General features: G+C 39.9%; 1 protein-coding gene across 2 annotated transcripts in view; it reads right to left on the reverse strand.

The window, feature by feature from the left end:
* Positions 1-8,128: 8,128 nt before the first annotated feature.
* LOC143185487 (cilia- and flagella-associated protein 298) overlaps positions 8,129-27,738 on the reverse strand; it is an 83,796-nt gene continuing 64,186 nt past the window's right edge. Inside the window, exons 2-5 of one of the 2 annotated variants that reach the window (XM_076388528.1) lie at positions 23,970-24,257; positions 22,496-22,689; positions 19,116-19,426; positions 8,129-8,330 (exon numbers count right to left, since the gene is read on the reverse strand). In XM_076388528.1, coding sequence (XP_076244643.1) covers positions 8,267-8,330; positions 19,116-19,426; positions 22,496-22,689; positions 23,970-24,257 — 857 coding nt within the window. In that variant the 3' untranslated portion in view covers positions 8,129-8,266. The remainder of the gene's footprint in view (positions 8,331-19,115; positions 19,427-22,495; positions 22,690-23,969; positions 24,258-27,738) is intronic. The other variant, XM_076388529.1, reaches the window with a different exon arrangement.

The following is a 27,738-nucleotide window of genomic DNA, read 5'->3' on the forward strand; positions in this document are numbered from 1 at the left end:
TACTAAATAGCCTATAACAGAAATACCGTAGTTTAAGTTAACGAATTGTGCTTTATAAAAGAAATAGGTTTGGCTTAGGTCTGGGTTATAAATTTGATACTTATTATTTCTATGCTTAGGAAGTTGCCACCAACAGGGCTGAATTGCAGCGAGTATATCTACTAAATAGCCTATAACAGAAGTACCATAGCTTAAGTTAACGAATTGTGTTTCATAAAAGAAAATAGTTGGTTTTGATTCAGTGAAATGTGCACAGGAGGTTTAACAGTTCGCAAAATTGCACGTGAACCGCACGCGTGGTGCCCCACCCCCGTTCGTAAAGGGGTGGGACCACGACCGACCATTTCCCTCTGTCGCGCGTGCACGCGCCGAAATTGAATGTCTCGTGCGCGTACATTGCGAGCATTACTCGCTCGCGTATGAATAATAAAGGAGTCGGTAATGCGAGAGCTCGACACCCTCGTATTTGGTTCTTAACCGAGTCGGCGTGCCTCGGCGACCACCACAGTAATCGAAATCCTCGCTCTAATCAATTATGTACCGTTTTGCGCGTTAATTCGCGACTTTGGCCAACACTGAATTTTACAATTACGGTGATCAACGCAGTAGCGAATTTTATGGCTGTGTCGGTTCTCAAGGGGCCTCCGACGACAAGTTTCAACGTAATTTGTGGTGGCGATGGTGTTTAGAATTGGTAGCGGTAGCAACGAGTAATGTCAGAGGAAAGTTGGGACATTTGAATCGTGTTGGAATACAAGAATATAGTTGAATTTCAAGCGCTAAAAATTCTTTTTAATTCTTGTAATTTAGCATGGAAGCTGCTACTGTTGTAGAAGTGTTTTAATATAAAATTGTATTGAAAAGTGTTTTAAGGTACTTTTCGAAGTCCTTGGACACGAAATGTCTAAATTAATAATTACAAAGCTCCATTATTTTTTTGTAGCATACATGAATCTCAAATTAAAAATTATGTATTTAGAAACTTATCGATATGCAGCAATAAAAATTAATACGTGCTTCATCATAATAATCTTTATATAATTTATTTAATTGCTTTTTTTTAAGGTAATTTTTCCATGTTTCCTTTAAATATGTTCATATCTTTTACAATGTTTGAAATGAATTTTACTATTGCACATTAGTTAAATAATTTCTACATAAGAATTAATAATTTCATTATATAATTAGGTGTTTTTGTAAATACATACAGTATCGTTCATAAGTATTTAAACGGTATAGCTATATGTAACAATTAGTAATGAGTAAATATTCACTGTTACACTCTTCTGTCATACTTATCTTTCATTGTACACAAAGGGTGCTTCACCCCTTAATCTATGAAATAAATATAATATAAATTTAAATTACTTTGTGTAAAAAGTACCTCAGTGTCCGAATAATTTTGAGTGGTAGTGTAAAGAGGAAGTAAATTTCGCTCTCTCATCTAGAGGAATTCCGTGATGCTCGCCACGCTAAGATGGGTGTGACCGGACCCATGATCCTATCGTACGGGTTTGTTTAAATAATCGAACGTTTCGAGACCGTAGAGCGTATCTTCGTGTCGGCATCTGGCCAGCCAATATGTATGATAATTCTGACATGCCTACACCTCATAATGGATCTTTAGTATGTGCGAGTATAACACGAGGATTCAAGGACACGTTCATCGAGCTCATTGTCAGTAAATGATAGAAATTTTTTTCTTCATTAACTGTTTGTATGCTTAAATGCATTCCTTGACACTGACTTGTATTTTAATGAAATTTGCAACACTGAACGAAAACACTGTATTTTAAAGGAGTAACTTACATGTGAAATTAAATAGATCATATTTGATTTTTGAAATAGGGAGGACAATTTTTAGTAACTGATAGTGAACTTAAGTAATAAATTAATTTATTTAAGGATAGTGTTCGGTACTCATTAACTAAAATTTTAGTACAACAGATTCTTAAGAAGATGAACGAGCAGTGTGTAAAGGAAAGTCTCATTAAAATTGCGATTTTATTCACTGAAATGCTTTGAAATATTTTTAATATATTCTTCGTACATTTATTCAATTTAATTGTTTATTAATCAATTTCACAGACAAGCATACAGGACAAACTGGATTTACAGATTTCTGTGTTGCATGTTCTAAAATACCGACTCCTGGAACAACCATTGGTTTTTGAGTGCCCTCTGCAATTTTCGAGGGTTGAATCACAGACGAGTATCCAGGACAGACTGGACATTCAATGGATTTCCGTGTCTCACGTTCTGAAATACCGACATAGAACCTAGCTTCTATTCATGTCTTTGGCTTGTTAGTTTAAGATTTTTGTAAAGGGAGATCTGTAGAATATTGATTTCATCTATTTCTCTGTGTACCTGCTCTCGTAGTAACTTCCTTGTGATAAAACCACCGACCAGATAATAATATTATCAGACAATATTATCTAGTCGGTGGTTGAATCAATTTAATTAGAAGGTTTTAGTAATTCAACAAAATATACATTTTAGGTTCTATGTGAACTTCGTCAACCATTTGACTGCATATGCATTATCAAATTAGTATTAACTTATCAGGACACCCTGTACTTATTTTCCTGTCGGTATTAGAATTTGAATTCTTACCACTCATAGCGCTGCATTCTCATTTTATGCACAGCTGCTAACGTTGAGCGTGATAAGCGTGATAAAAATGATAATGGAGTTTTAGTCTTTAGAGCCCCAAAAGCATGGGACAGAAAAAGGCATTGTTTGTCCAATCTATTCTGTACAATCATTTATTCTTTACCCCTTCTGTTTCTTTACCATTTGTAGATTAAGCAGATCTAACAGACTTACTTTCAGATGATTAAGTAGAAATTGATGATCCCTGCAGATTCCTACACAGTTGAATGCCAATAAATAAGATTACTATATTTCAGCTTGTGAAGTTGTACCACCACTAGCGAATAGTTTACGAGCACTGGTGAAGACACACCTTATTGTTAGTCTAAACTTGAAATATATTATACTTGGATATCTTGTAGTGACATTAGAAATAAACGTTACTGCTGTTACAGATCTTAGAAAATACATAATACTGTAAAGCAAAACCAGTATTCTTAAAAATAATATCGGACTTTTCTAACTTAAAGAATTAATAAAACTACAGGAATAAGAATAGAATGACAGTATTTCATTCCCAAGGATGAGTGGAGGAGAAGGATGACTATTAGCAGATAAACCAAAAGAGTTTGAGTGAAATATGTATGTATATATATCTCGTGAAAAAGCTTTGACAACATTTTATTGTTAACCGCAGAAAAAGCCATATACACTTTCACACGAAATCGACCATAGTTTGTAATAATATCGAAAATTTATAATAATTGAATGTTGTACATAAATATAAAGACGACGATGTTTGCACGTTCTCGTGTGTGCCAAAACTGTACAAAAATTATTCTCGAACATCTTTCGCAACGCTCGTTGAACAACTTATTACTCGGTGATTGTGGCATTTACATATATCATCTCGTTATCTTTTCGTTCTTTGAAGCCCCCCTCCCTCTCTTTTTTTTTTTTATTTGCGTCTCCGCACTCTTTTGCTACACTCTACTTTCTCTTCGTCCCCTAGCCATCTTTGCTTGCATTTAGTAAAATGACAGTACTAATTTGCATTTCTGAGGTGCGCTTACAAGTTTCACAAGAGCTTTTCCTTGATTTCACATGAGATGCGATATTATTTAAAATCGATAATCAAATACACGGCCGGAGCGGGTGGAAGGAACGATTTTTTGGTGTTTTTTTTTCTTTGCGCTTCTATAAATCTATCTATCCTATGTACTTTTTTTTTTTAGCCGCGACGGTCAAGTGCCATATATATTTATTTATTTATTCATATAATTCTTTTTTTTTTTATATTTTAATCGGTACTTCGAACGCAGCACGCATATATTCGGTTCTTCGTAGTTTATTTCTCATCTCCCTTTCTCCTCCTCTTCATGTCGCAAATTATTTTATTGATTAACAACAGCGATTACATATTTAGACGTTGCGTGCTCCATTGTAAATCTCTATTTTATTATTTAATGTTTAATATATGTATTTATATAATATACCTCTTCTCTAGAATTCCTTTGCAGCGTCGTCGTTAATGCGATATATCCACTTTGCCCCTCCTACCCCTTGGTCATCCATCTGTCTATCGTATTGCTCTATCCTTATCGCGAGATTTTTCGACACGTCTGACCAACTCTGACCTCCTCCTCTCCCTGTCCCTACACCCATCGCCTCTCCTCCTCTCGCTTCATTTAGTTAATTTCATTATTATTCCCTAAATCGATTCGTTCGACATTATCGACATGTCAATTATGCATTTACCATCGTTAATACTTATCGTAATATTCTTTTAATTATTGTAGATCACAGACAACTTGTTCTTAATCCATAAAAACAATTCAATTATTATTTCTTTCCATAGGTTATTAGTGTGTGTATGTGTGTGTCTTGTGTACGCGTGTATCATGTGTGCATGGTCGCACGGTGGACGCGTGTGTAACAAATCGTCGCGTGTGGTTTCCCTCGTACGTGAAACAGTTCGCGAATCGTTCAATGACAGGACTCCCGACGAGCGAGATCTCCCTTCAAATGTCGCGACGCTACGTTAAAATTCTTCTTCGAAACCTTGGAGTTTCGCAGTTGCCCTCGGGTCAAGCACAAAGATAATCGCATCGCGAAGAAAGAAGAAGGTCCTGGGCGGACCAAAAAACCTTCACACATGTAAAATTCACAACTACCCCCTTCTTTGCTTCTACTCTGTTCTCTAGTTTGTCCTTTGACTGAAGATCGATGGCAAGCTGCTTGGTTTTAAATGCTATCCAGCTATTGAACTCTGCGAATCAGTTTTCTGTGGCAGTGAACACAATATCATAGCTGTTTGGTCGATGTTCTGTGTAACGTCGACGAACTAATTTTAATGCGATATAAACCAACTGTGATATCGATAAATTGTATTCAATTCCATCGAAGCATATTTGAAATAGCGTTGCAGGTTCTGCTGACATTCTTTTTTGGCGTAGCTGCTCTCAAATTATCTCAAATTTTAAACTTCATAAATGTTTGGAATCGTTCAGGAGTCCTCATAAAAATAGAAATGAAATGATATCGATAACAGAAGTTACTATAATCAGTAATATTCACTTGTATTAATCGTAAAATTCTATTGTAATATTGTAATCAGGGATTCTGTTAGATTGAATATTTGAGGATTCAGTAATTATTTAATTTCGACAAGCCTGACCAATTTCCTTTAGCATCAATTTTTGCCATCGATCTCGGGGGCAAAGGTTTGCCTGTCCTGCGCCACTCGTATCGATTCAAGCGCAGCAGCGAGGCCGCGAAAAACCACTGTTACTTGTTTTACCCGCTGCGCGAGTGCCACCCTATTCCTTTACGTAATCACAGGGGCTGAGTTCTCAGCTCACAATTGCTACCAGCAACTTCTCAAATCTATATTTTAAAACGTTATCTGCAGCGATATTCGACTTTTCCCTTTATCGGCAAGCTTGACCCGAGCAGTTCTCAAAAGACTGTGTCCTTTCGCGACAATAAAATGCAGCAAATATAGCTATTGCAACGTGTTCGATTTGGGGCTGATTTGTATTTGTCGAGTAATGGGTCAATTTTAATTAAAAAGTCGTGATGTTTTTTTTGTTATAAAGAAAGATGATTTAAATATAGTCGTTATAGAGGATATCATTGGCAACTCTCGAAACTTACGAATTTAATAATTAATTTTTTGTAATTAAGTTACTGTATGAGATGTTGATGCAATTGCTTAAGGAATCGATGATTATATGGAATATGTATTTATGTATATGTAGGTGAACATAAGTTAGAGTTTCGATTGTATACCTTCAGAGAATAGTTGAATAAATGTGTACCTGCACAGGTACTTAAACACAACCAAAAAGTGCCTAACTACACAGTTAAATAAATGCACAAAAGAGTACTCAAATATATACTTGAAGAACTGACTCAGTGGCACAGAAACGGCTTAAATAAAAATCTCCAAAGTATCTGAACATGTGTTTAAAGAAATGCCAAAAAATATTGCTGCTTTATAATCACCTGAGCAGTTGACAAATACAAATTTCGACAAACACTATACAGCAAGTATCTGTATCATTCTATTGACAGATATCTCGACATAAATTCTGACAAGTACCTAAATTGACTAGTTCTTCAACTTCATCCTTATATTCCATTACATCCTAGCTCACACCCCTGTCTATTAATCACACAATTTTCTAGCCGCAAAAATGTTCAAAAAACAGCAATTCAGTGATCGAACGAAATATTCGACACAACACAGATCAGCCCCAGAGCACAAAAAATGTCCACCACCCCTCGAACTTCTAATCTCCGTGCTCTTTTTCTGAAATTCACTATCTAACGATACCTGTACCTTCCCCCGGGACGCTCATCGAAAGAGCTCGAAAACCGAGCGATCGCTAAGGGGTGTGCGTCCCCTCCCCTGCCCCTAGGCGCAGTTTCATATTCATCGGCCACGCGAGCAGCCCCTGCGAGAATACCTGATTAGAAGCGTGTGTGTCGCGTGTGAAACGGACGTGTGTGTCTGATAGAGTGTTCGGCTGGTCTACGATGCACCAGTGGCGGTGTGGCGTTTCTTCGGATGCGTCATGATCACACAGCAAGCGGATTAACTTAGTAATACTTGGTAATCGGTAGCGGTACTCCTTAAATTACTTCATTTACTCGCTAAGCATCTAGTCCACGCGAGTGTACAAGACCGTTTCGTCGCGTGTCTCGTTTCCCTCCTTTCCCCTGGTCAACCCCTCTCCTCGATCGTGCAACCTTGGACACGCACGTGAAATCACCCGAAACCCTCGGGCGAACCAGAGAGCCAGCCTGTCAACGGGTCCTCGCGGGAAAGTCACCAGCTCTTCCCTGTGCGCTATCGGAATCGGCAGGAATATACTCTCGATCGACCTCTAATCGCGTCGTGGATGCGGCTCCCCCTCGGCGATCGAATCGATTCGACGTGCAGGCACGAGATAACTCGACCTTCTGTCTTGCATTTTGCAGGAGGGCTCAGAACAGTTACGTAAACCGGAGGAAACGCTGTGCTCGACGTAAGTGGGTATCGGCACCATACAGGGTGGTCCCGAAAGGCTAGGCTGAGATATTGCTGTCTACCTGACGCGGCAATGACAGAGGAAGTTGAGCATTCATTTGCTGCCAATGAACATAGCTTCCCGAGCTGCGTTTTATTAACCCTCTGCGCGTGGATGTATAGGCGAGTACAGTGAGAAAATAGGACAGTAGAATTTCCTCACAGTGCCAAGTATATCTAACGCTGTCAAAGGGTTAATCTCTTTTCTAGTCACCCGTTAGTCACACCGAGGAATCACAATCTTCAATCTCTCAAGTACCATTCTAGACACCCCTAGGGAGCCAGCAGCTCTTCGAGTAAAGGAGCCATCTCCGAATCCCCCTCGTTTGCATCGTCCACTTCGCAGGCATCAAGTAACATAGTATCATATTCTGTGGATCCCCGGTTTCGGAAGTACCCTCTACGATGGGACGAGACCCTGGCGCCAGGATATCGGCAACGAATCGAAATATAATGTTTCCTCGCTGGATGCTCGCCAACGAGCCGATCGTTCGCGCTGGTCCAGCCGCGATCGGGCAGGAAGGACGAGCCGTCGACGGATTGATCGATGCTTGATCGACGATTAATAGACGGTCGCGACACGGGCGGTTATCGAGTAGAAAAAAGTCTGTCACAAAATATCGTTATCTCTATGGATAATAATTAGCGCGCAATAGGGGTTGGGTAAAGTGATGCGGTCAGCGTGCGTATGGCGTACCTAGAACACCTGTCTCCGTTGAACGGCAATCTGGATCACCTGCTCTGGCTCGATATCGTCGCGATCGAGGAGAGAACGCGACCTGATTTATGGGGGCGCGAGTCGACGCCTAGTTTCCCCTATCGATAGAACCCATTTCGTTGAGCGTCGGTGCAGCTACGTCTCGCTCCCGGGCGACGCCTTCTCGCGTTTCGCAGTTTCGTTTCCCCTTCTCGACGTCTCAGCACTGTGTGTGATCGGTTGTTCGGTAGTCGGTGAGAGAATATTGGCTGTCCGCGGTTTCACGGTGACTTCGGCAAAGCTAGACGTGGAATATTCCTTCTCTATGCTCTCTCGTTCCCGTTCTTGGGTCGCTTAGTGCGGCCTCCAGGAGATGTTGTTCAGACCTTGAAAGTGCCGCTTCAGACTGCTGCCGTCGGCCCAGGGGGAGTCGAGATACTCGTCGTCATCGTCTTGCTCAAGTTTCTGAAACAGAGTGGAGGGGATTGTTAGTGCTTCGTTCGTGCACCTGATCTCGATTTCTTTCGTTAAGGTGGTAATCTTGATTTCATCGTTTATGCAGGGTTTTCGACGATAGGTGTCAGACATTTTTAGGGGCGATTTTACATGCTAAAAAAAGACGAAAATGAAGATAAATGAATTGCGTTTTGGGTTTCGTTTTAGAATTAATAAGAATTGGAAAAATGCCTAAAATTTGTGTGACAGTTGTCTGACTTAGGACTTATTCTACTGACACTATGCAAAATCGATAGAATAAGTCCAGGCACAGACACAGAAAAATTAGTAGAATAAGTCCAGGATCGGATGTAGAAAAATCAGTAGAATAAGTCTCGAGCCAGACACAGAAAATTCATTAAATGGGTTCCGTGTCAGACACAAAAAAGTAAGTAGAATAAATCTCAAGTCAGACACATTTGACGCTTATTTCAGGTGTTTTAGCTTAAAATTTCTGACGCTTGCTGTCGAACACCTCGTCTACTGCTAGGGTGTTACTATTACAAGACAGTGTGTTGGGAACACTTTGACAATGTTATAAAAAATTATTAAACGTAGTATACCTATAGAAAATTCTCAACTCTTTAGCTTCTTAATTTTTATTAGTACATATGAACATTTTTCATTTAAGAAAATTTTATAGGAATTGTTCAGGAATGAACTTATTACAAATACTATAATCGTCGTACAGATATCATAAATTCTTAAATAGGAATAAAATTCTGAAAGCTTTTTAATGTAATTTTATATGCGTGTGAAAGTTTAAATACCCTTAATCACCCACTCTGACAAAAGACATTAAATATTAATCTGTACAAAATAACTTGCATTTAATCACTAAGCTGTCAGAACAAACTGAATTAATCATACAATTCCATAGTTCGAATGAAACATACATATGTAAATCTAAAAGTTCCACGAATTCAACTTCAATTTCCCGATTTCAATTTCTCTTTCCAAATCAACCAGAAGCCCCGAAAATCCCACGCTTTCCACATAACTACTAAAGCACGTAAAACCTAAACCTCCCACCTGTCGAAAATTCCCTAGAGGTTCGCCAGTCTGCAGAACCCTCGCGAGCACATCGATCGTCAGTCGATGGTCTTAAACGCTTGAGCAAATGAACGCTCTGGTAATCCGACCTCAAAGACCACAGAAATGTCCTCCAGCAATGTAGTTCCCTGCGTCTCACCGAGCGTAATACAACATTCATTTCCCAAATATTATCGAGCTCCAAAGTAACTTTGGATTAAACATCCAGTTTATACAAACTTTCCTATTTATTCAGCACACAGTTCGAACGCCCAGGCCTAAGTAACTTCGTTCCCCCAAACAAGTTATACCCGATGCTGGTCCAAATCTAGATCAATAAAAGCAGCTCGGCGAGTGGAGATCAAAATAACTACGCGAGTTCGAAACGATCAACATTGCTCGAAGGAATTTAGCAAAACAGGAAATTCCTTAATGTTTATCGGGCGCATGCTCTATTTGCTGTCGGCAACGAACGTGAGCAGCGTGCTATTGATCAAAGTATACGCGTTGTTTGATGCCCAAAATCTTTGGAATCCTGGCCAGCATCGATTATTGGCTCGCGAGGTGATGCATGATTGCTAGACACGAGGTCGAGCCTTGGGAGCGCCGATTGCTGGACAAATTGGTACCCTTCGATCTGGAATGGTTACGTGAAAAAATAGGTGGCCAAGCTTCGAGGCAGAAAAGTATGGTATAAGACGGTGTATAAGCAAGTTGCCAGAACCGAGGCCATTCTAACGCCCAACGAGGACACTGCTATCGATCGAGTAACGCTAACGAGCTGTTTGGCGTAATAAAGTTTGTATTTTATTGATCAGGGATATTTGAAAGTTGGCTGACCCAATATCTGATGCTACAGAGTGAGGACTTTAATTTCTAAGAGAGTGTTTTCGTTTCGTGATCCTGGGGTAAGGTTCATGAGGAAATGAGTTATATTGCAGCTTATGGAGAACAGAAACAGATGGCTATAAGAAGGGGGAAAGCTGTAGCTTATTCTACCAACAGGAGGAGAAACATTTTCTCCCTAATTCTGGAAGGAACACGCAAACTGACACTGCGGGGACTTTATGAACCTTATGTGTCGCGCTCCAGACGTGGGGATTTTCCTTATGTCTTTCTGCGAGGAAAATCCGAAGTACTGTTGCGTCGCATGCAGATTAGAGCTTATGACAATTTCATGCAATGCTCTTCCAAGCTCCGTTGGTTTTTGTAGTAGAAGATGCCTGTGAAACATGCATCGAGCGAGATATGCGTTTCAATATTTTTTTATATGTTATGGTGGTCTGTTGAATTTTATTCTTATATTAAAAATTCTTCCACTAGGAAGAGTATTAAGTCTCTTATCTTCAAATTCAGATATACCTACAAATGCTTATGTCTCTTTGAAAGAACTTTTCAACAGAATTTCTCTGCACACACTATCTCTATACATGAAAATGCTCCCTTTTCGAAAGGTTAAAGAATTAGATATTATATTTCTTTTCTATTAGTTTCCAATAAGCCAATGCCTCTTGCCTAATGCAAAAGTATTTTCAGTCACTGAAAGTGGATTACTAAAAGTATCAAAGCATTCAGACTTGAAATGTAGCTGAAAATACTTCAATTTTTTAAACCCTTATTTTCTGAGCCTTGCAACAAGCAAGTGACTAAGTTTGTCAATTTATCTCTCCCCCTTTCTTTTCTCTGGTACTAAATTCGTATTAATTCAGGTGGTAGCCAGAAGGCAACGGGAAGTATACAGCAAGCTCAAGAAAAGAAAGCTGTAGGGTGGATAGTCGATGGGGTGGGTAAGGGATAAGGGGTGGTTGGAAGTGGAAACGGGGTGAGTTGGAATTGGGCTTGAGACTGGGGCGGAGGTGGTTAGGTCAGAATCGATGCTTGCGTCCTTGCTTGGCCTCGCTTACGCATCCCATATAAACGTCGACATATATTTGAGCAAAGGGTGCAACGTGCTCCATTGTTCATCGAATGTTACATGGACATCTGGTGTTTGCAATCTGATGAAAAGATTATAATATGGAGCATGATACTTAATTGCCCATTTACATGAAACTATGAATATACAGTAGATTAGAATGGCCTGAAAAGAAGAATTTAGAATTATCTGTGTGATTTATGATTGAAATACTCTGAGTTTTTAATTCGAAATAAACTCGAAACTCGAAGTGGACACTCTGGCAACTCTGGTTGCGATCTCGTATCGTATACTGCTGTTTCATTTGGAACAGAACTGTGTGCTTGAGCATGCAATGCACTACGTAAACTAGAACTAACATTTGCATTTGGCAACCTTAAATAAACAAACAAATATACGTGCAGGTAGAGACACGAGAGTAATGTTATGTCCTCCTCCATATGGAAATGTTCTATAAATCGACCTGGACGTGTAATTTCAGTCTCCTGAATGAAGTCTTCTAATCATTGCAAGGTATATTACAAACCAGCTGATAGAGAAAGCGAGAGTCTATATAGGGTTATGAATAGCGTTACAAATAAAACGACCCTTCCACTAGGATGCAAAATTGAAACCTCTATAATTAGCTGTCACTTCTTATAGCAATTTTGTAGCATCTAGTAATAAGTCTCCACTTAATCATTAAAAAAGATTGACAGAGCTTTTATTCTTCTCGTATGCTTTCAACCAGAAAACTGTCAGATTTAACTTAAAATTCCATTAAACCCTTAAACGTCATATTGAATAATACTTAGACCAGAGTTTCAAGAAATGACGCAAATTTAGTAGCAGAAGTTCGTTCGACGATTCGAGTTACATTATTCACACTGTTTGCACGACAAGTCGTTTAATCGTGAGCCCCTCTTAAGGGGGAGCTCCTTTGAGAGCCTCAGCAGCAGTTTTTGGCAAGCCGACGACGCTATTATCTTTCCTGCTTTGTTCAATGGGCTCCTTTCATCGAGCCTCCACTTTCACAATGAAATTGAACAGCCAACGATAAACCTGAAGAATTCCCCTCCCTCTGTTTCTACATCGCCCCTTAAAAAGCACAGGCTGAACAATAAACCCGATACAATGCGGCAGCTTATTAAATATTCGTTGTACGTGTTTGCGCAAAGTCGAAGGCGAACGATCCGACACTCTGCCTGAATAAATTGCAATATTTACGACGACCGCGAGCGAAGCAATCGCAAAAATCCGACGAATATATAGGAGCTGACGTTCCAATCGAATCGCAGGCTCTTACCAGTCCATAGTTTCCAAATTGAATATCGATCGCGAAACTATTCTGGTTATAAGTCGATTCGTTTCAAGCTCAGTTCAATCGGAAATAGTAACGAAGAGTTCGAATAAATTATTAGCAAATCTTATCGTCTCGAAAGCTTGAAACTTGGTTACGCCGGACGACAGATCATTTGTAAGTCGTACTTTCATTACTGCTCATTGAGTTTCTTCCCATTCCTTTAATATCTTTTTATTTCTTCAGTTCTTCTTCTTTACTGCTTCTTCTTTATTTCTTCAATGTGTTGTTTCTTTGCTTTTGTGTAAGGGAAGCTTGAAATTAGTTTACCAAGGTGATACTTGCCACAAATAATATTTTAAAAGGTTAAATTTATTTTTATATGTAGTGACGAGTAGACGAATGTAAAGGAGGCATAGTTTCATAAAAAGAAAACAAGTAGGTATTAAATATATATCCAAAAGAGAATTACTGTAATACTTAGTTCTTTTTATTACCTTAAACTGAGTTAATTTTAATTGGCTCGTATACTTTTGAACAGCCTGTAGGAAGCTATCAGCTTCGAGCAGACTGCGAGTCGCCATTTCGCTCTGCTTTCACCCGAGCGTGTCTGTGCATGAAGGCACCAAGCTCCTTGCAACCTTAGAACGCTTTATTCGCAGCGTTTCTATCGAGCATTAACTGTGACGAACTTCGATGGCAACAAATACGTAATACTCGCACACTAGGAATAAAATTAATTTATTTTAAATATAATAATTCCAGTCTACTCCAAAAATGTAACAAAGCATTCTAGTTCTAATTCTTTCGATTTCACTTTCTCTTACTCCTAGTGAAGTTAACCATAGTTTAATTTCGCGTGAAGCAGAAACATACTGGTAATTTGAGCACTTGTTCGATTCAAGTATCGTCTCTGGAGTAATGTAGATCGAACAAGTTCCTTTATGAATTTTCCGCAGCTCTTCAATGGCGGAGCTGCGAAAAGTAAATCGTAATTTCCGTTCTGTCCAGGCTCCTTGAACGATTCTTTCCCTCTGAGTCGAAAGAGTTTTCCATTTATATCTCAGACCGAGAAAAACTTCGGCGACCGGGAGTCTAGCGAATAAAGTTTTCTGTCCGCGTCTGCTGAAACTTCTGGTATTTACGCGACTGCCGTCTAATCCCATGGTTTCGTAATTTCTTCGGCAACGCCGACAATCAAACAGAGAAACTGTAGTATTCATCTCGGCGCAGGAACTATAAATCAACGCGAGAGAAGCTTCCAGAAAAGAATGTTTTATGAATGAAGTTAGGAGCAATTTTATTAGTTTTCTTTAAAAAGTACCAATTATAAAATTTCTCACATAGGTATAATTGATTATTCTGAAAATAGGAAAAATAGATGTAGAACTCTATATAATTTTTATGTCAATAGTTACTGAAGAATTTTTATTTCAAATGCTTAAATGCACAATACTTTTTGAGTAACCAAGAAAACTCCTCTCAAGTATATGCGTTAAGCTTAAATAAATTCGAAAATGGGCCAACATAAAAAAACACGTGTCTCTTATTTTTCAATTCTTCATAACATATATGAGAAACAAAGTAATATGAAGCTAACACCTAAAAATCCTTCCTTGTGACTTAAAATTCGTTTAAATTTCGAAAAATGTCTGAAATCATGTGACCACATTTCCAACATTTTGTAATTATTCGAAATATTTCTCCTCTTTATAGAGCACGAAGTTTTATCATTTGATCCTAATAAAAGCACTGGAATTAGAGGTGTAATGTCTAGTAAATGTTTCCCGACGTTTATCATTCGGACGCATTGATGCTATAACGAGAATCGACAGATAGTGCGCAGGGTATCTCTACGCTCATCTAGCGCACGAAAATTGGGCGATGGATGGATAGAGATCGACTTGATCAGCGATAGACCGCGAGTCGCCAGTCCGCGTCTACTCCCATTCCATTCTGCGTTCTGATCGCGTATTGAATTCCCAGTAACGTTACGAAGTTATGGCATTACGACCGTCATTTCGATGTCAGGGTAACGTTTCCTATCTGTAGTATTTGCGATGCTACGATAGAACGATCGAGGCTGATGTAATATCGACAGGGAATTACGGTGGAAATTGGAAAAAAGAAATCGGAGGATATGTTGTTATTTTGTAGAGAATAATAATTGCAGAATTACTGTTTAAACACTTCGTTCTCAATTGGGTGTAGCGTTAATAATATAACGCTGGGCGATAGAATTATTGTAATTTTATTACGAAAAATTATCTCCAATATTTTTCATAGTAAATGTGAAAAATAAATTTAGTAGAAATATTATCATCCAAGCACGTTAACTAAGGGTTAATACGAGTATTACGACTCTCGAGACAAATTTCACGGAATGCTGAGAGGAATTTCTAGGAAGCTTAGAATGTATTCAGAATATGTAGATGTTAAGTTAATTTATGTAGAATGTAGTCTACTCTGAAATTGACCTAGTTAGTTATATGGAAACTTTGCGAAGTTAGCTCATAGACGCTTGACATGGTGTTAAAAGACGAGCTTTTGATATCTTTAACGCGATATGTGAGTGGTAGGCTAATAGAATTAGAGATTGATGTTTGCTATTTATGATCTCCTGGGTAGGGTATTGCGGAAGGGTGGGAGTGTCCTTAAGGGTTCACGCCTTTGCTACGATCAATTCACTTGCCGAGACCTTATTTTACTCATGTAAGGCGAACAAAGTGATTTTCTCAGAGTAAAGGCGAATATAAAACATCTTTGAAATTAAGACTTATTAAGTAATAATTAAATTTCTAATTCAGATTCTTTATAACAGTTAAATATTTATCTACTTCCTAAACCTATAGGCGTTATCATAAAACTTCGACGAATATAACTCATAAACCTGTTACTGAATTAGTCGCAGTGATATAACTCAATGTAAAAGCAGACGAGAGAAATATCATATTTTGAATCATTCGTTCCAGTATCGAAAAAGCAAATATTTTTCTTCATTTCTCCGTACTTTTTGGTAATCTTTTAAAATAACTCACTGCGCTTTTTGCTCATTTATTTACGTGTTGTTCCCGAGAAACGGTTAAACGAGTCTCTAGCAGCGCCACGAAAATCGCTCAGGAAATTTTCCAATTAAGCGTGCACGACAATTTCGCAGGAACACATTAAATAACGAGCTGGTACCAGCGGGTCGGAGCGTTGCAAAGTTTCCGAGCTAACGTCATTACTGGCTTTGCATTGTTGAAAGCAAAGGCATTCGAACGAGTCCTGTCTAGAGAGGCATCCTCCCATTCGCCTCGTCCCTATTCTATCGTCTGGCCTCTTGAATAGGATAGTTTTGTCCGGGGAAATGCTCTTCTGCAGATGACCGATTTATTCGATATTAAATATAGCGTAGTGCATCACGAGCCATGAAAAATCGTATTAGAGGTAATCCTATTAATAGAGGACGTGGATTTTAATTTATGAATATAATGAACTGTAATTTACTGTAGTGCATACGTAGCTGGACACTTTGAAGGAGATTTGAAAACGATGAAAGCTGTAAAGTTTAGGCATTCTACATGTCAAATAAAATGTAAAATAACAAATTACGTAATTTCAATCTTTGTTCATTTCTAACGATATATCTACGATAGACTTGGTGAGTCTGATGGGAGGACTTTTTCTAAATTTACACACACATACTTTCATAGCTATTGGGAATTTTATTTTCGGGAAGCCTATACATCCCTAAATTTATACGCACATATACTTTCATATTTGGCAGCTCAAGAAATACAAGTTAACATTACTCTCTGAAAGTACCTCTTTCAAAGGATCCAACGAGCTAGAGTTCCGTGTATCGATGAGAAGCGGAGGGTTAAGCACAAAGATTTTCGTACAAAGGGTTAAATGGTGCTCGACATAAGCCGTGTCGATCGCCCCGTGAAATCTCGAGGCCATAGATCCAATTCGATAAGGGACAGTGAGGGTTAATCGAATTTCAAGCGCAGACCGTAGTGTTTGCGCAGCCTGGCTCATCGGATATCTTCGGTTTGTCGCGGGCCACTGGTGAAATTGACCGCGTAATCATCCGATATCGACGCTTTACCGAGCGTGTAGGCTGTGCGACGGATATTTATATACAATCTACGATACACACTGGCCGTTCATCGAGCGACAGGGGCATTTTATGCCTGTTTCCACGCGCACAAAGGCCTCTCGATAGCCGCTGCTACGACGCGCACCTGTTCTTCCTCGTTCGAATGGTCTTGCGATGCGAGCGGGGCTTTGTTCGCCGTGACAGTGAGCTGTTTTCGGTGGTCTAGTTATTGATTTTGGAAGAGCAGAGACGGTAACCACGAAAATTCATCGAGATTTTTGAATATTTATTCGATTTAAAAGGATCTTGAAAAATATTGGAATATGTAAGTGATCGATACTGATGGAAAGCTTTTCAATTATTGAGGATTTCTAAAAGTATTATGGAAATCTGAGTTCACCAGCCCTCTGACGTAAAAGGTAACAACCTATTGCATAACTTCCACCTGAGTGTACATTTTTAGTTATCCATAGTTCTTTCACTCAACAATTCGAGAAAGTTCGTAACGATTCTATGTTCTAATGTGGCGTTGAGATTTCGTTCTCGTTTGCCCGAAACAAAGTGAATCGCGGGGAAAATTGCTTGAGCGCAGCGGAGTCCAGCTGTCAAAGCGATTACCACGTCGGTATTAACGATACTTTTAAATTCCCGTCTCCTGGCAGATTGACCGGAAGCCCCGCGGTGGAATAACGTGGTTTTCTAAATGCCAAGGTGAACCGCTCAAAGCCACCCAAGTGTCCCATTAACTACGCTTATTTTCGCTCGACTGAGCTCCAGCTTGCCCACCATTAGCCACGATGTAACGTTATTACTTGTAACGAGGGAAGCACCTGGTTTCCTCTTCATCCGATATGCAAAATGCTGTCCACACCACAGGTAGCAAAGAGCAATAGGTAAGTTCCTTGGACAGCTTTGGAACGTGATTATCGACCTGAATGATAACTCGTTGACCGAGAGAAACATTTTGACGTGTAAACTACTGTGAAGACTGCATATTAAGCTATCAAAATTTACAGTGATTGTGGGATTTTCAATTTGGTTAGAGATTCATTTTATGAATAAATATAAATTTCATGTGTAATTGTTTTCGTTTCCTTTTAGTTTGGAAGGACAGATTAGAAGCACAGATTCGGTTTGTGATACCTTGAGAGTTTAAAAGAGTTGGTACCTAGAACGATAACACTAAATCCTTGGGTCACATCGTTTGCTAGGAATAAACGAGTTTTGACCTACTTTTATTGGATGGTATAAAAGCCTCGGATATGGTGACAATTATTGGTTTATGTTTAATTATTCACTGAAATAAATAATAAGTGTGCTGCATGAAAACGTTCTTTATAATAAAATTGAAAATTGTTTAGTTCGTTTCATACTATTATTGACATTATGATTTATTTTCTCTCACACATATTTGACTTATGATAAGTTTGATATAATTTCCAACTCATAATATTTCTTTCACCTTTTAACGGTGTTTGACGAGTATACTCGTCATGAGGAAATGATCACTTTTAGGGTGACGACGGGTCTACTCGTCACATGAGAAAATAAAATACTGTTTGTAGCACTTGCCATTTTATTATAATTAATTGAAATTCACAGTAAGTGGACTTACTCTGCGTCTCGCAAATATACTCGTTATCGCTTGATTTTAATTACGCAAGCAGGTACGCAGTTTTAAAACAAAATTAAAAAGTTAAAATGTGTACATTAATTGGAGATAGTTAATTGAATTTCTTGCCCTTTAAATGTTCATTGTAAATAGTATACCAGTTTATACCACTCTGACTAGAAGTTATTTTAGTTTAGTTTATACTGACGTGTAATACTTTTGTTTTCCTAAGTAGAGCAAGTCGGTATATAGTCAGACAGATACCGAGTGGTGCGACCTCAGTGTCTAGTCAGACACCCAGTAAGTAGAATAATCCTTGTTCTGACCCAGACACATAAAGAGTAGAATACACCTAGACCACTTGTGAGACATAAGAGAAGTAGTATAAGTCAGCATATGATTACACATCCAGCAAGTAGTACAACACTATACATGGCGAAACTGTTCCTTAAAAAAGCACCCATTTTACTATTTTCGTTTCTAATACGTGTCGACACTTACGAAAGTGGTCTAGGTCAAAAATGTATAAAAACTGAATCTATTACAAGCTCTGCGTTACATTTTCATCAAAAAATATCTAAGTGAATCCTGTTTTTACATATATTGAAGTTTTAACCCTTCAAAAACCGACATCAATACTTCCTCCGAAACTTCATAACTCCACCACCCCTTCAAATTTTCACGAAAACATTACCTACAAAACACATGCACCAAAACCAGGCTGCTTTTACTCTAGACTCTGGAGCATGCAGTTAATCTTTCGCGCGGAGTTCGAAACACGGAAACGGAATGAAACGAGGGTGGTCTGAAAGAGGTTCTAGGTTTACGCTTACCCCTGAATGGAGTACGAGTTGGATATACCATCCAGGCTTTCCCTGCTGATGTCGTCGGCCATGGCGACTTTCAGCTGGTGCCCGAAGCTCGCTAGGTCTTCCCTGAAAGCCTCGCTGCCGGGTGTAAGGGCGGCGCTCGTCAGTGGTAGGGGTGTCGCGTTGCTCCCTTCACCCTTCCCTCCGTCTTTGCCCTCCTCGCTGTCCTCCTCGTCTTTGTTGTAGATCTTGAAGTAGGCGATGGTGAGGTATATCACCGAGATTATGAAAGACGGTATCGGAATTGCCATCGCGTACACCAGATTCATGTACACCTGGGGGAACACGTCGTACGGATTGTCACGGGCACTGAAACGCTGGATCTCGTGTTTGGGGGACGCGAGGGGTGTCTTCCAGGTGCGTCAAATGGGATAGGAAGTCTTTTGAATATACAGGGAGAAACGTGAGAGTGTATGCGTAAAAGAAAGGGTCATGGATGTACCTTTTGAGACACTGAGTTAGATTTTTGCCTCGACCCCCTGTGAATACTGTGAGGACTAGAAGGGGAATTTAAAGAGAATAATGTACAGAAGTTTTACAGGAATTGACTTTCGACCTTGTGTGGTGGTATCTTTTATTAAATTTATCACTTTTGTGACTATAAAAACTGATGGTACGACAAAGGGTATACAGATGTTCTGTGCTATCGTTCATTTTTTATGAGGTCATAGTAACCTCTACACTACTTTAGATACAGCACGACCACCACACCAGTGCAAGGAACATCACACACAGATTTTGAGACATAAAAAAGTAGCATTTGATCCAGAATCTCGATTTCATTTACTTCCGCATAGAAGATTGTGTAAAATACTATCAAGTACTTTATAACTTCGTCACTATTAAAAAACGCCTATTTCATCCACAAACTCTCTAACAGTCCATCTTGGACGTGCTTTCTACCGATGTACTGTTCCTCAAACTCCACTGTGGAGTATGCCACGAGGGCGTCGTTAATTTAGGAAATTGACACACATAGTGCTCGGAGTGACAAGCACTTCCGACGAATCTGCGATGTTATCGTCGTTTTATAATGGCTGGACGGTCTCTGGGCTACCTTGGATTCAATTCTGGTTGGTGGAAAGCGGCGGAGTGAGGAATTCTCTCTCTTCTTCCGGGCAGTCGGTAGCGAGTTTCATCGGGCACGATGGTTTCCGTCTTTGTCATCGTGACGGTATACAGGCCCGCTTGAGACGCATTGTTCCACACCGCCGAGGCGGCTACGTTTCCGTAAGCGTAACGGAATTCCACTGTGCCTTGGCGCCCACGCCGCCCGGAAAATCGTTTTCCCTCGTCGAGATGCTACGAGATGCTCGCTTCTTCCATTCACTATGCTTTCGCCGAGTCGTTTCTTTTCACGTCGTACTGTTCAACGTGTCTATCAGGGAGTACAATTTACGCGATTAATTTCGTCGCGAGAGGTTTCATCTTAAACTCGTGGTCGACGTTGCGCCGCTGCGCGATAAACGGGAAGATAAATTTGTCAGGTTACGCTGTAATTTTCTGCGCATATTAATATTTCTGGGGCTTGAAGAGATTTGAGTACAGAGGAGTTGGGGGTTCTGAATGCTGAACAAGTGAGAGCTTAAGAAGGTTTGAAAGAATTTGATTTTGAAATCTTAGGAGTCTGGTAGAAGCTTAGAATTCTTCAAGCTTGGAGCTCAAGAACTGTAGATCGTTGGAACTACAGTTAGGAATCTATAGACCTGTTGAACTCTAGAACTCTATAACTCTAGAACTTTATAACTTTATAACTTTAGAGCTTTAGAGCTTTAGAGCTTTAGAGCTTTAGAACTTTAGAACTTTAGAACTCTAGCATTTTGGAGCTCTAAAACGCTAAAACTCTAGAATTCTGGCACTTTAGAATCTTAAACCTGTAAAATTCTGGAACTCTATGACTCAAAAACTCTAGAATTCTAGGCGTGTGAGCTTTGGAACTGTGAAGCTCTAAACGATTACGACTGTAGCTCTCGAGAAGTCTATAACCTTTTTTAAAGTACAATAACTCTGGAACTCTAGAATTCTAGACCTATAAAACCATAGAATTTTAGAACATTAGGGCATTGGAATGTTGCAATTGCGGACCTCTATATCCCTAAATTAAAACCCCAGGATCCTGAAGCTTTAAACCTTCAAAATTAAATAACCCACGCATTCCAGAACTCTACTGCTTCAAATGTTTAAAATTCTTTAGCTCTAGAATACCCCAGTTGCATGATTCCTTCCAGCGAAACCAAGTTTTACTTAAAAACAGAGAAGAATCTACGATGTTTTCCCTAGCCACTTAGATTCTCAGAAAACTTATCGTCCCTGAACAATATTCCCCACTTCCTCCCTCACTTCCTTGTTTTCCCATTTCGTGCACGTTTTCCGTAACAGCTTCAAGAAACTCTAAAGCTCGAAAGTGCTTTTTTGTTTCGCTCTTCTTTCCCTCCCATTGAAGCGGCCAATGCAATCACCGCCAATTACAGTAGCTACCGATCGAGGAGTCTTTGTGTCCCAATTAAAGCAGATATGGATCTCCGTTAATAATCAGCACTGTTACGTACTTAACCATTTACGGGGGACGGAGCTGAAGCTTTCGGCTGCATAATGCACCATGCCCTCAATAGGCACCTGCAGTATCGATTCCACGGTCTGACGTTCCTGGCCGACAGTAAACTCCAGCACAGAAGTCACACACGTAGTGGCCACTTTCGCGTGACTTGTACGTACAAACACCGGGTGTAAATCGACGGTGTCTAGAACACGGTAACCGGGTTACACTCCAAAGCAAAGGACACGTCAGTGCAGGGAGATCCGTTTCTTATCCATCTCGACTGCGCTAAGCTGATTTTCCGCTCTCTTTCCTTCTGTGCGGTAGTCAATTCACGATCTTCAATATTCTGGACGAAGTCTTCACTCCTGATAAAACCAGCTCTATACGCATCTCAAAATTGATACCTCAAAGTAAAATCGAGATTCGAGATCTGTTGCCACAGTGTAACAGTAAAAGCTGTAACACGTATGTTCGACGGATTAAAGAGCACAAATACACCGAGGCAACGATAATTGAATTGTTCGCCTCAGTTGCGTTTTGATGGCGGTAGAAATTGGGAAAAAAAGAAAAAGATGGGATGGGACGCTCTGGTGCCCTTGGGGAGTAGTACAGAGCAAACGTGGGAGGCAAAACAAAGCCAACTGAATTATACACAGAGGTGGCACATCGTGTAGCCGCACGGCGTACGCAAGTGCAGCCTTTCCAACGAGCACAGGAACGTTTCACGCACAGCACGGAATGCAAAGTGGTGACACAGAAAAAGGGCAGGGGGTGGGTAGCAAAATAGAAAATCGTTGAGAGAGACCTGCCACATGTCGAGGTCGCTGATGACTATCCCGGGGTCCACTTTCGAGTAGTAACAGCTAAAGTTCTGCCCTATGTTGGCGTACTGCCGGTAGAAAATACTGCAATTCAGCATTGGAGGGTATCCACAGCCTTTTACGTTGGGGAACAGCTTGGCCCCGGTGAAGTACCATTCGGAGTCGTTGCCCATGAGACCTGCGAACTTCGCCTCGTTATCGTTCAGTCGTGGATCATGACCGTGAACAAATACTCATGCGACACAGGAGGTTTGGACATCGTTAGAGTCTATCACGCTGAGAGATCACTTTGGGTCAGGTTTAGGTTCAGGGTTTGGGAAAGCAAATAGTTATGTGTCCTGCTATTCTGGTAGAAGGACTGTCCTAGACACTGTGGGTGCTTGATCATAATTTTCCTTGGGATCTTGTGATGACAAGGGGAAGAAGATCGTGGTAGGTCAAGCTGGAGGTTTCTTATTGTTTCATGAGTAAGGTTTCAGCAGACAAGGTAAGCATTTAGTTACACTTTGGGATCTGTTAATAAGAAGGGTAGTAATTGGATCATCTTAGGTCAAGTTGCGGGTTTCCTGAAACGTGCGGATTATTATGTTCTATTATTGACAGAGTTGTCTAGTGAAGTGTTAGACATGGATATAGTCTTGGGTTTAGGAAAGAACTGATCCAGCTTTCTGTTGTTTCGTTGGGAACGTTGTCACGAACATTATAGATATTATACTTTGTTCTAAGATCTATTAATTAGAAGTGTAGGAATTGGATCGAAGTACAGGTTCTCTAAATTGCAAATATACAATAACAGTTCACTCTAGACGAAGAAGGTAATTTAGTGTAGGTAAATTTGGCAGTTGCAACGATCGAGCATTCTACTGTGTCCTTGGGAAGATTGCCATGAACACTGCAGGTATTTGGCTGTAGTTTGCTTTGGGATTAGCTCATGAGATATGTATGTAGAAACTGGTTCAAATTAGAATATTCTGAATAGCAAATCGCAACACTTCACTGTAGATAGTGTTACAGTGTATAGTTTGGCATCCCAATTGCCCAGCTATCAGCTGTGACATTAGGAACATTGCCATCAGCAATACAGGCAATAAGATCTATAGGAGCTGGATCAAGTGAGGGTATCTTGAATCACAAATGGTAATACCTCATTCTAAATGAAATTATTCTACTGCAGATTACAATTTGATCTCAATCACTATGGACACTATAGTCACTGAATTACTAATGGGATCTGGATCTTTCATGGAACGTCTCAACAAGGGATTTAGATTTCAATTATCAAGGACTAGGTGTCAGGAATCCACAATAATATCATTTACAAAGGAAGAAAGGATCACAGTTAGTTACATAAAACGAACCATCGAGCAAGTAGAAAGGTATGCTAAGTAAACTGCTGGTTACGTATCCTGGCAGCCAGCAGTGAGTGCACTCACGACACCTCAGGACATTCGGCTGTACCTGTAGGGAAGGGTTTCGGCAGTCCTGCTTCATCGTCCTCGGCGAAGTCCTCGTCAAGGTCCTCGATGTAATCGTACTCCCTTAGGGAGCGCTCATAACGCGGCTTGCCCATCGTCGTGCTGTCTTCGTCATCCTCGACACCTCCTACCGCCCCGCCTCCCTCACCCTGTCCATCGCTATCCTCGGACGTGTTAGTCGGTAGCTTGTAGTTGACGCGTATTTGCGTGCAATCGTACAGCTCCTTGGTGCAACCCTCTCTACAGGACGTCCATGAGCAGTTGCTCGTACCTGGACTCAACGGATCGTTCATGGATTCGGTGATTGAAGATTCGCATTAACGACAAGGTTCGCAAGGGAGATTCGCACGAGTGGAGACACGAAGTTTCTGGGTGACTGTCACGACAGAAAATCTGGTGCACGTCGAGAAACTAGCTTCATTGATCGATAACGATCAGCTGAAGACTATTCGGAACGTCGCGGGAATATAATAATCTTTCAATGTGGAACTTGAGAGGCTTACAGTTGACTCTGACTATGAGGCAGAAAAATATGAACGATGATTAGATAATGGAAGCTTTGGACTGCGTGTATTGTTGGACTGTGCTGTTATTTTTATGTCTTCCCTGTTCTTGTAGTCAATAGATTATAAAATTTTCAATAATAAACTAATTTAATAATGAGAAATTTATTTTCTGCTCAAAAGTTCGGCAATATTTGCTCTTCAACGCAAAATTCAATGCATGTAATCTATCTACCGGATCACAAACGATAATGCAAATTTGCAACATTCATCGATGCGAGTTCTCGTGTGGTATAATAGAGAGAGCTATTGCTATAGCTTCCACGAAATTTATGAACATGAATCGTACTTATTGGCAAACAGCGTAACGCTAGATAGCATAGTAATTCCGAAACCATTGAAAATTATGGTCAGGTTGTAAATCCATGTTACCTATCAAAGAATATGAAACCACAATCGGAGAATTTAGTGTATTCATCGATCACATATTCCATACAGAAGCAATTAAACATTCAATATTACTAGTACAATTGATTACAATTAAAGAAATATGTTGGCATACTTCAGAAGAAGACCACATTTGAAAATGACAGCACAGTCTCTCGAGAATCACGCTTAAACTCTTCGAGTAATGAAAAATATGTTATTTTTCAGCGTGCATCGTCGCAGAGTGAAGAAAACGGAAGTATTTGAGAGACACGAAGTAGAGAGGAAGCACGAGAACCGGAGCTGAACATATAAATCGTTTGAAGGAAGTGTGAGGCACGAGGAGGCAAAGTTGACGAGGGAGGAAGAATGCACCGTGACTTCCTCGAGATTCTTTGAAAACAAGAAAACTATAGGAAAGTTCAGTCGACGTTCTCCTCGAGGCAGGTTACGAAATCCTCGTCCTGACCTCGTCACTCCCCTCGAAACTTTAGCAAAAGGAAACTCCTAGTGATGTAGTTGACACACCGGGTCAGATTTTTTGGATAACGTCCAATTCAGTGATCCTCCATTTTGAAATACAAACTGCTGGGACTCGTCCATTAATTACTTCCATAATGGCTGATGTCTGGAGAATAGAATTGGCAATGCGAAAAGAAATGAAAATAAGTATAATATTTATTTCTAGTGCTTAAATTTGGTCAAAGTTTGGAAATATTAATTATGGTATTTAAGTTCCACGTCTATCTGTTAGTGAAATTGTCATGTAATAATACATGTACGAAATCACGTGCAGCTTCTCCTCTTTCGTGCTTTGCCTCAAACTTCGTGCACTCGCTGAAATCCTATTACGAAACATCAAATAGGAGTAATCACCTTACTCGTAATTAGCATTCCCACTTGAATTACAGTCGAAGGGAAAATTGCTTGCACTAGACGAATAACGTCGTCGACACAAAGTGACGTGTATCTGAGGAATTAAGCCTTTGAAGTAGCAATCAGCAAAATATCGTGAATAGACTTTCGTGGAATGTTTGCAAAAACTGAATAGGTAATGGAAGAACATTTTACAAATTTCTGTAATTATATTCTTAGGCATCATGTGCGTTTTGTTAATATTTATATGTCTGAGAAATTTATATAATTCATTTTATGTATTGATAAAGATGATGCACTTCCAAAGGTTTAATTTATGTGCAAAGACATTTTTCAATTAACACAAGATTTCGAAGTACACGATAGTTTTACACCACAAAACGTAATCAAGTTTCGACAACAGGGGCATGAACAGCAAGAGTCTAAGAGAAGACCAAATGTGCACAGGGGAAATCTAAAAAGAGAGGGAACAACTATGACAATTAGCACAGTGCGAAATACCAACAGTAATTAACAGGAGATGGTTCAGAGAAACAGGATGCAACTTTCACGCATGGTTTCAAGATTAAATCAGAATATTAATACACTTCGCGTAATCAACATTGGGCGACATAGTTGTTTTCGTAACATTCATGAATTTATATTATGAATTCAGTGGATTCATATTAAACTAATGATAAAAGTTTGGAGTACTAAAATAGATTGACTAAAATGTCCAAATTTGCTTTCGCCTTTTTAACTATATGAAATGGAGTAGAATAATAGAAGAGATTAAAAATAGCAGAACTGCATTACTTAACTAAAATTTAAAACTTTGACTGTTTCACTACTTTCAATTAATTATTTATTTATTTCAGTGATCTACATCAGGATTTCTTGATACAACAATTCATGTGTTAAACAGGAGTTCCTCCATCCGAAAGATTTCCCTGAATTCATAAAACTTCATATTCATCCCTCGAAAATAAACTCGCCGGTAGCAACGAAAATTATGACTAATGGGGAAGCCAGAGTTCGCTATCGTGAAATCATTATTTGTAGGCACTGTGCGTGCATCGCCCGACGTGCACACACATTTATAGACGAGAAGTAGATGTCTGAGTACTCGAACGTGGAGAATGCCTGCACCCTACACCCGCTGGCGTTCGACAGAGGACCTGAAGTGTAAGCACGAGGGTGACGAAAGAGCGACGGGGGCGTCGCAGGAGGCAGTGATACGTTTGGATCGCTCAAGACCAGCTCGAATACGGCGAATACAAAGACACCAGTTGCGTCGATCTTAGCCCCTCTTCGTCTAGTGGCTCTTTAGCGGCTCTATTACATCGATATATCGATAACTCGTCGCTCGTTTACCGAGGCACTAGGCGACACGTCCAATTTGCACCAGCGTTTCTTATCGCGATCATTTCCATCGATCTACGGGTGAACGAATCGCGCGACACGTCGAAACGTTAATTGGAAGATAGGAAGCGACACCTTCTGTTTTTATTTGTCACGCGATTCGACCGAGAGTTAAATGATATCGGGGTGTCGGAGCAGAATTTTGACACAGGCGATGCTGTTAGATTTTAGGGTTAGATTAGAGGGTTTAGAAGACATGTAACATAGCTTTGGTTAGTACCAAGGTAATTATAATCTGAATACTTCAAAGTTACCGAAGTTTCAGGAATCTCAAGAATTTCAGTCTCGTTTGCTGGAAGATCAAAGTTCAGAAATGAGGGGGTGTATAATCAGCATTGTGTTACGTGGAGGATTTACACGGATCTAGTCATGTTTAATTACTGTGTATTTTAGGATGTGTTTTCTGTTTCATTTTTCTGCAATGTGTGTGCCTACAGTAACCAAAAACAGAAGTGTGTATTATGAAAGACCCTGAGCGAGACAACTAACAACATGGGGAATGATCGATCGCGTGTTTCATAGTCATCAAATATTTAGTGACTTTCT

This window comes from Calliopsis andreniformis, chromosome 12 (assembly GCF_051401765.1).
Source record: "Calliopsis andreniformis isolate RMS-2024a chromosome 12, iyCalAndr_principal, whole genome shotgun sequence".
Classification (NCBI taxonomy): Eukaryota; Metazoa; Arthropoda; class Insecta; order Hymenoptera; family Andrenidae; genus Calliopsis; species Calliopsis andreniformis.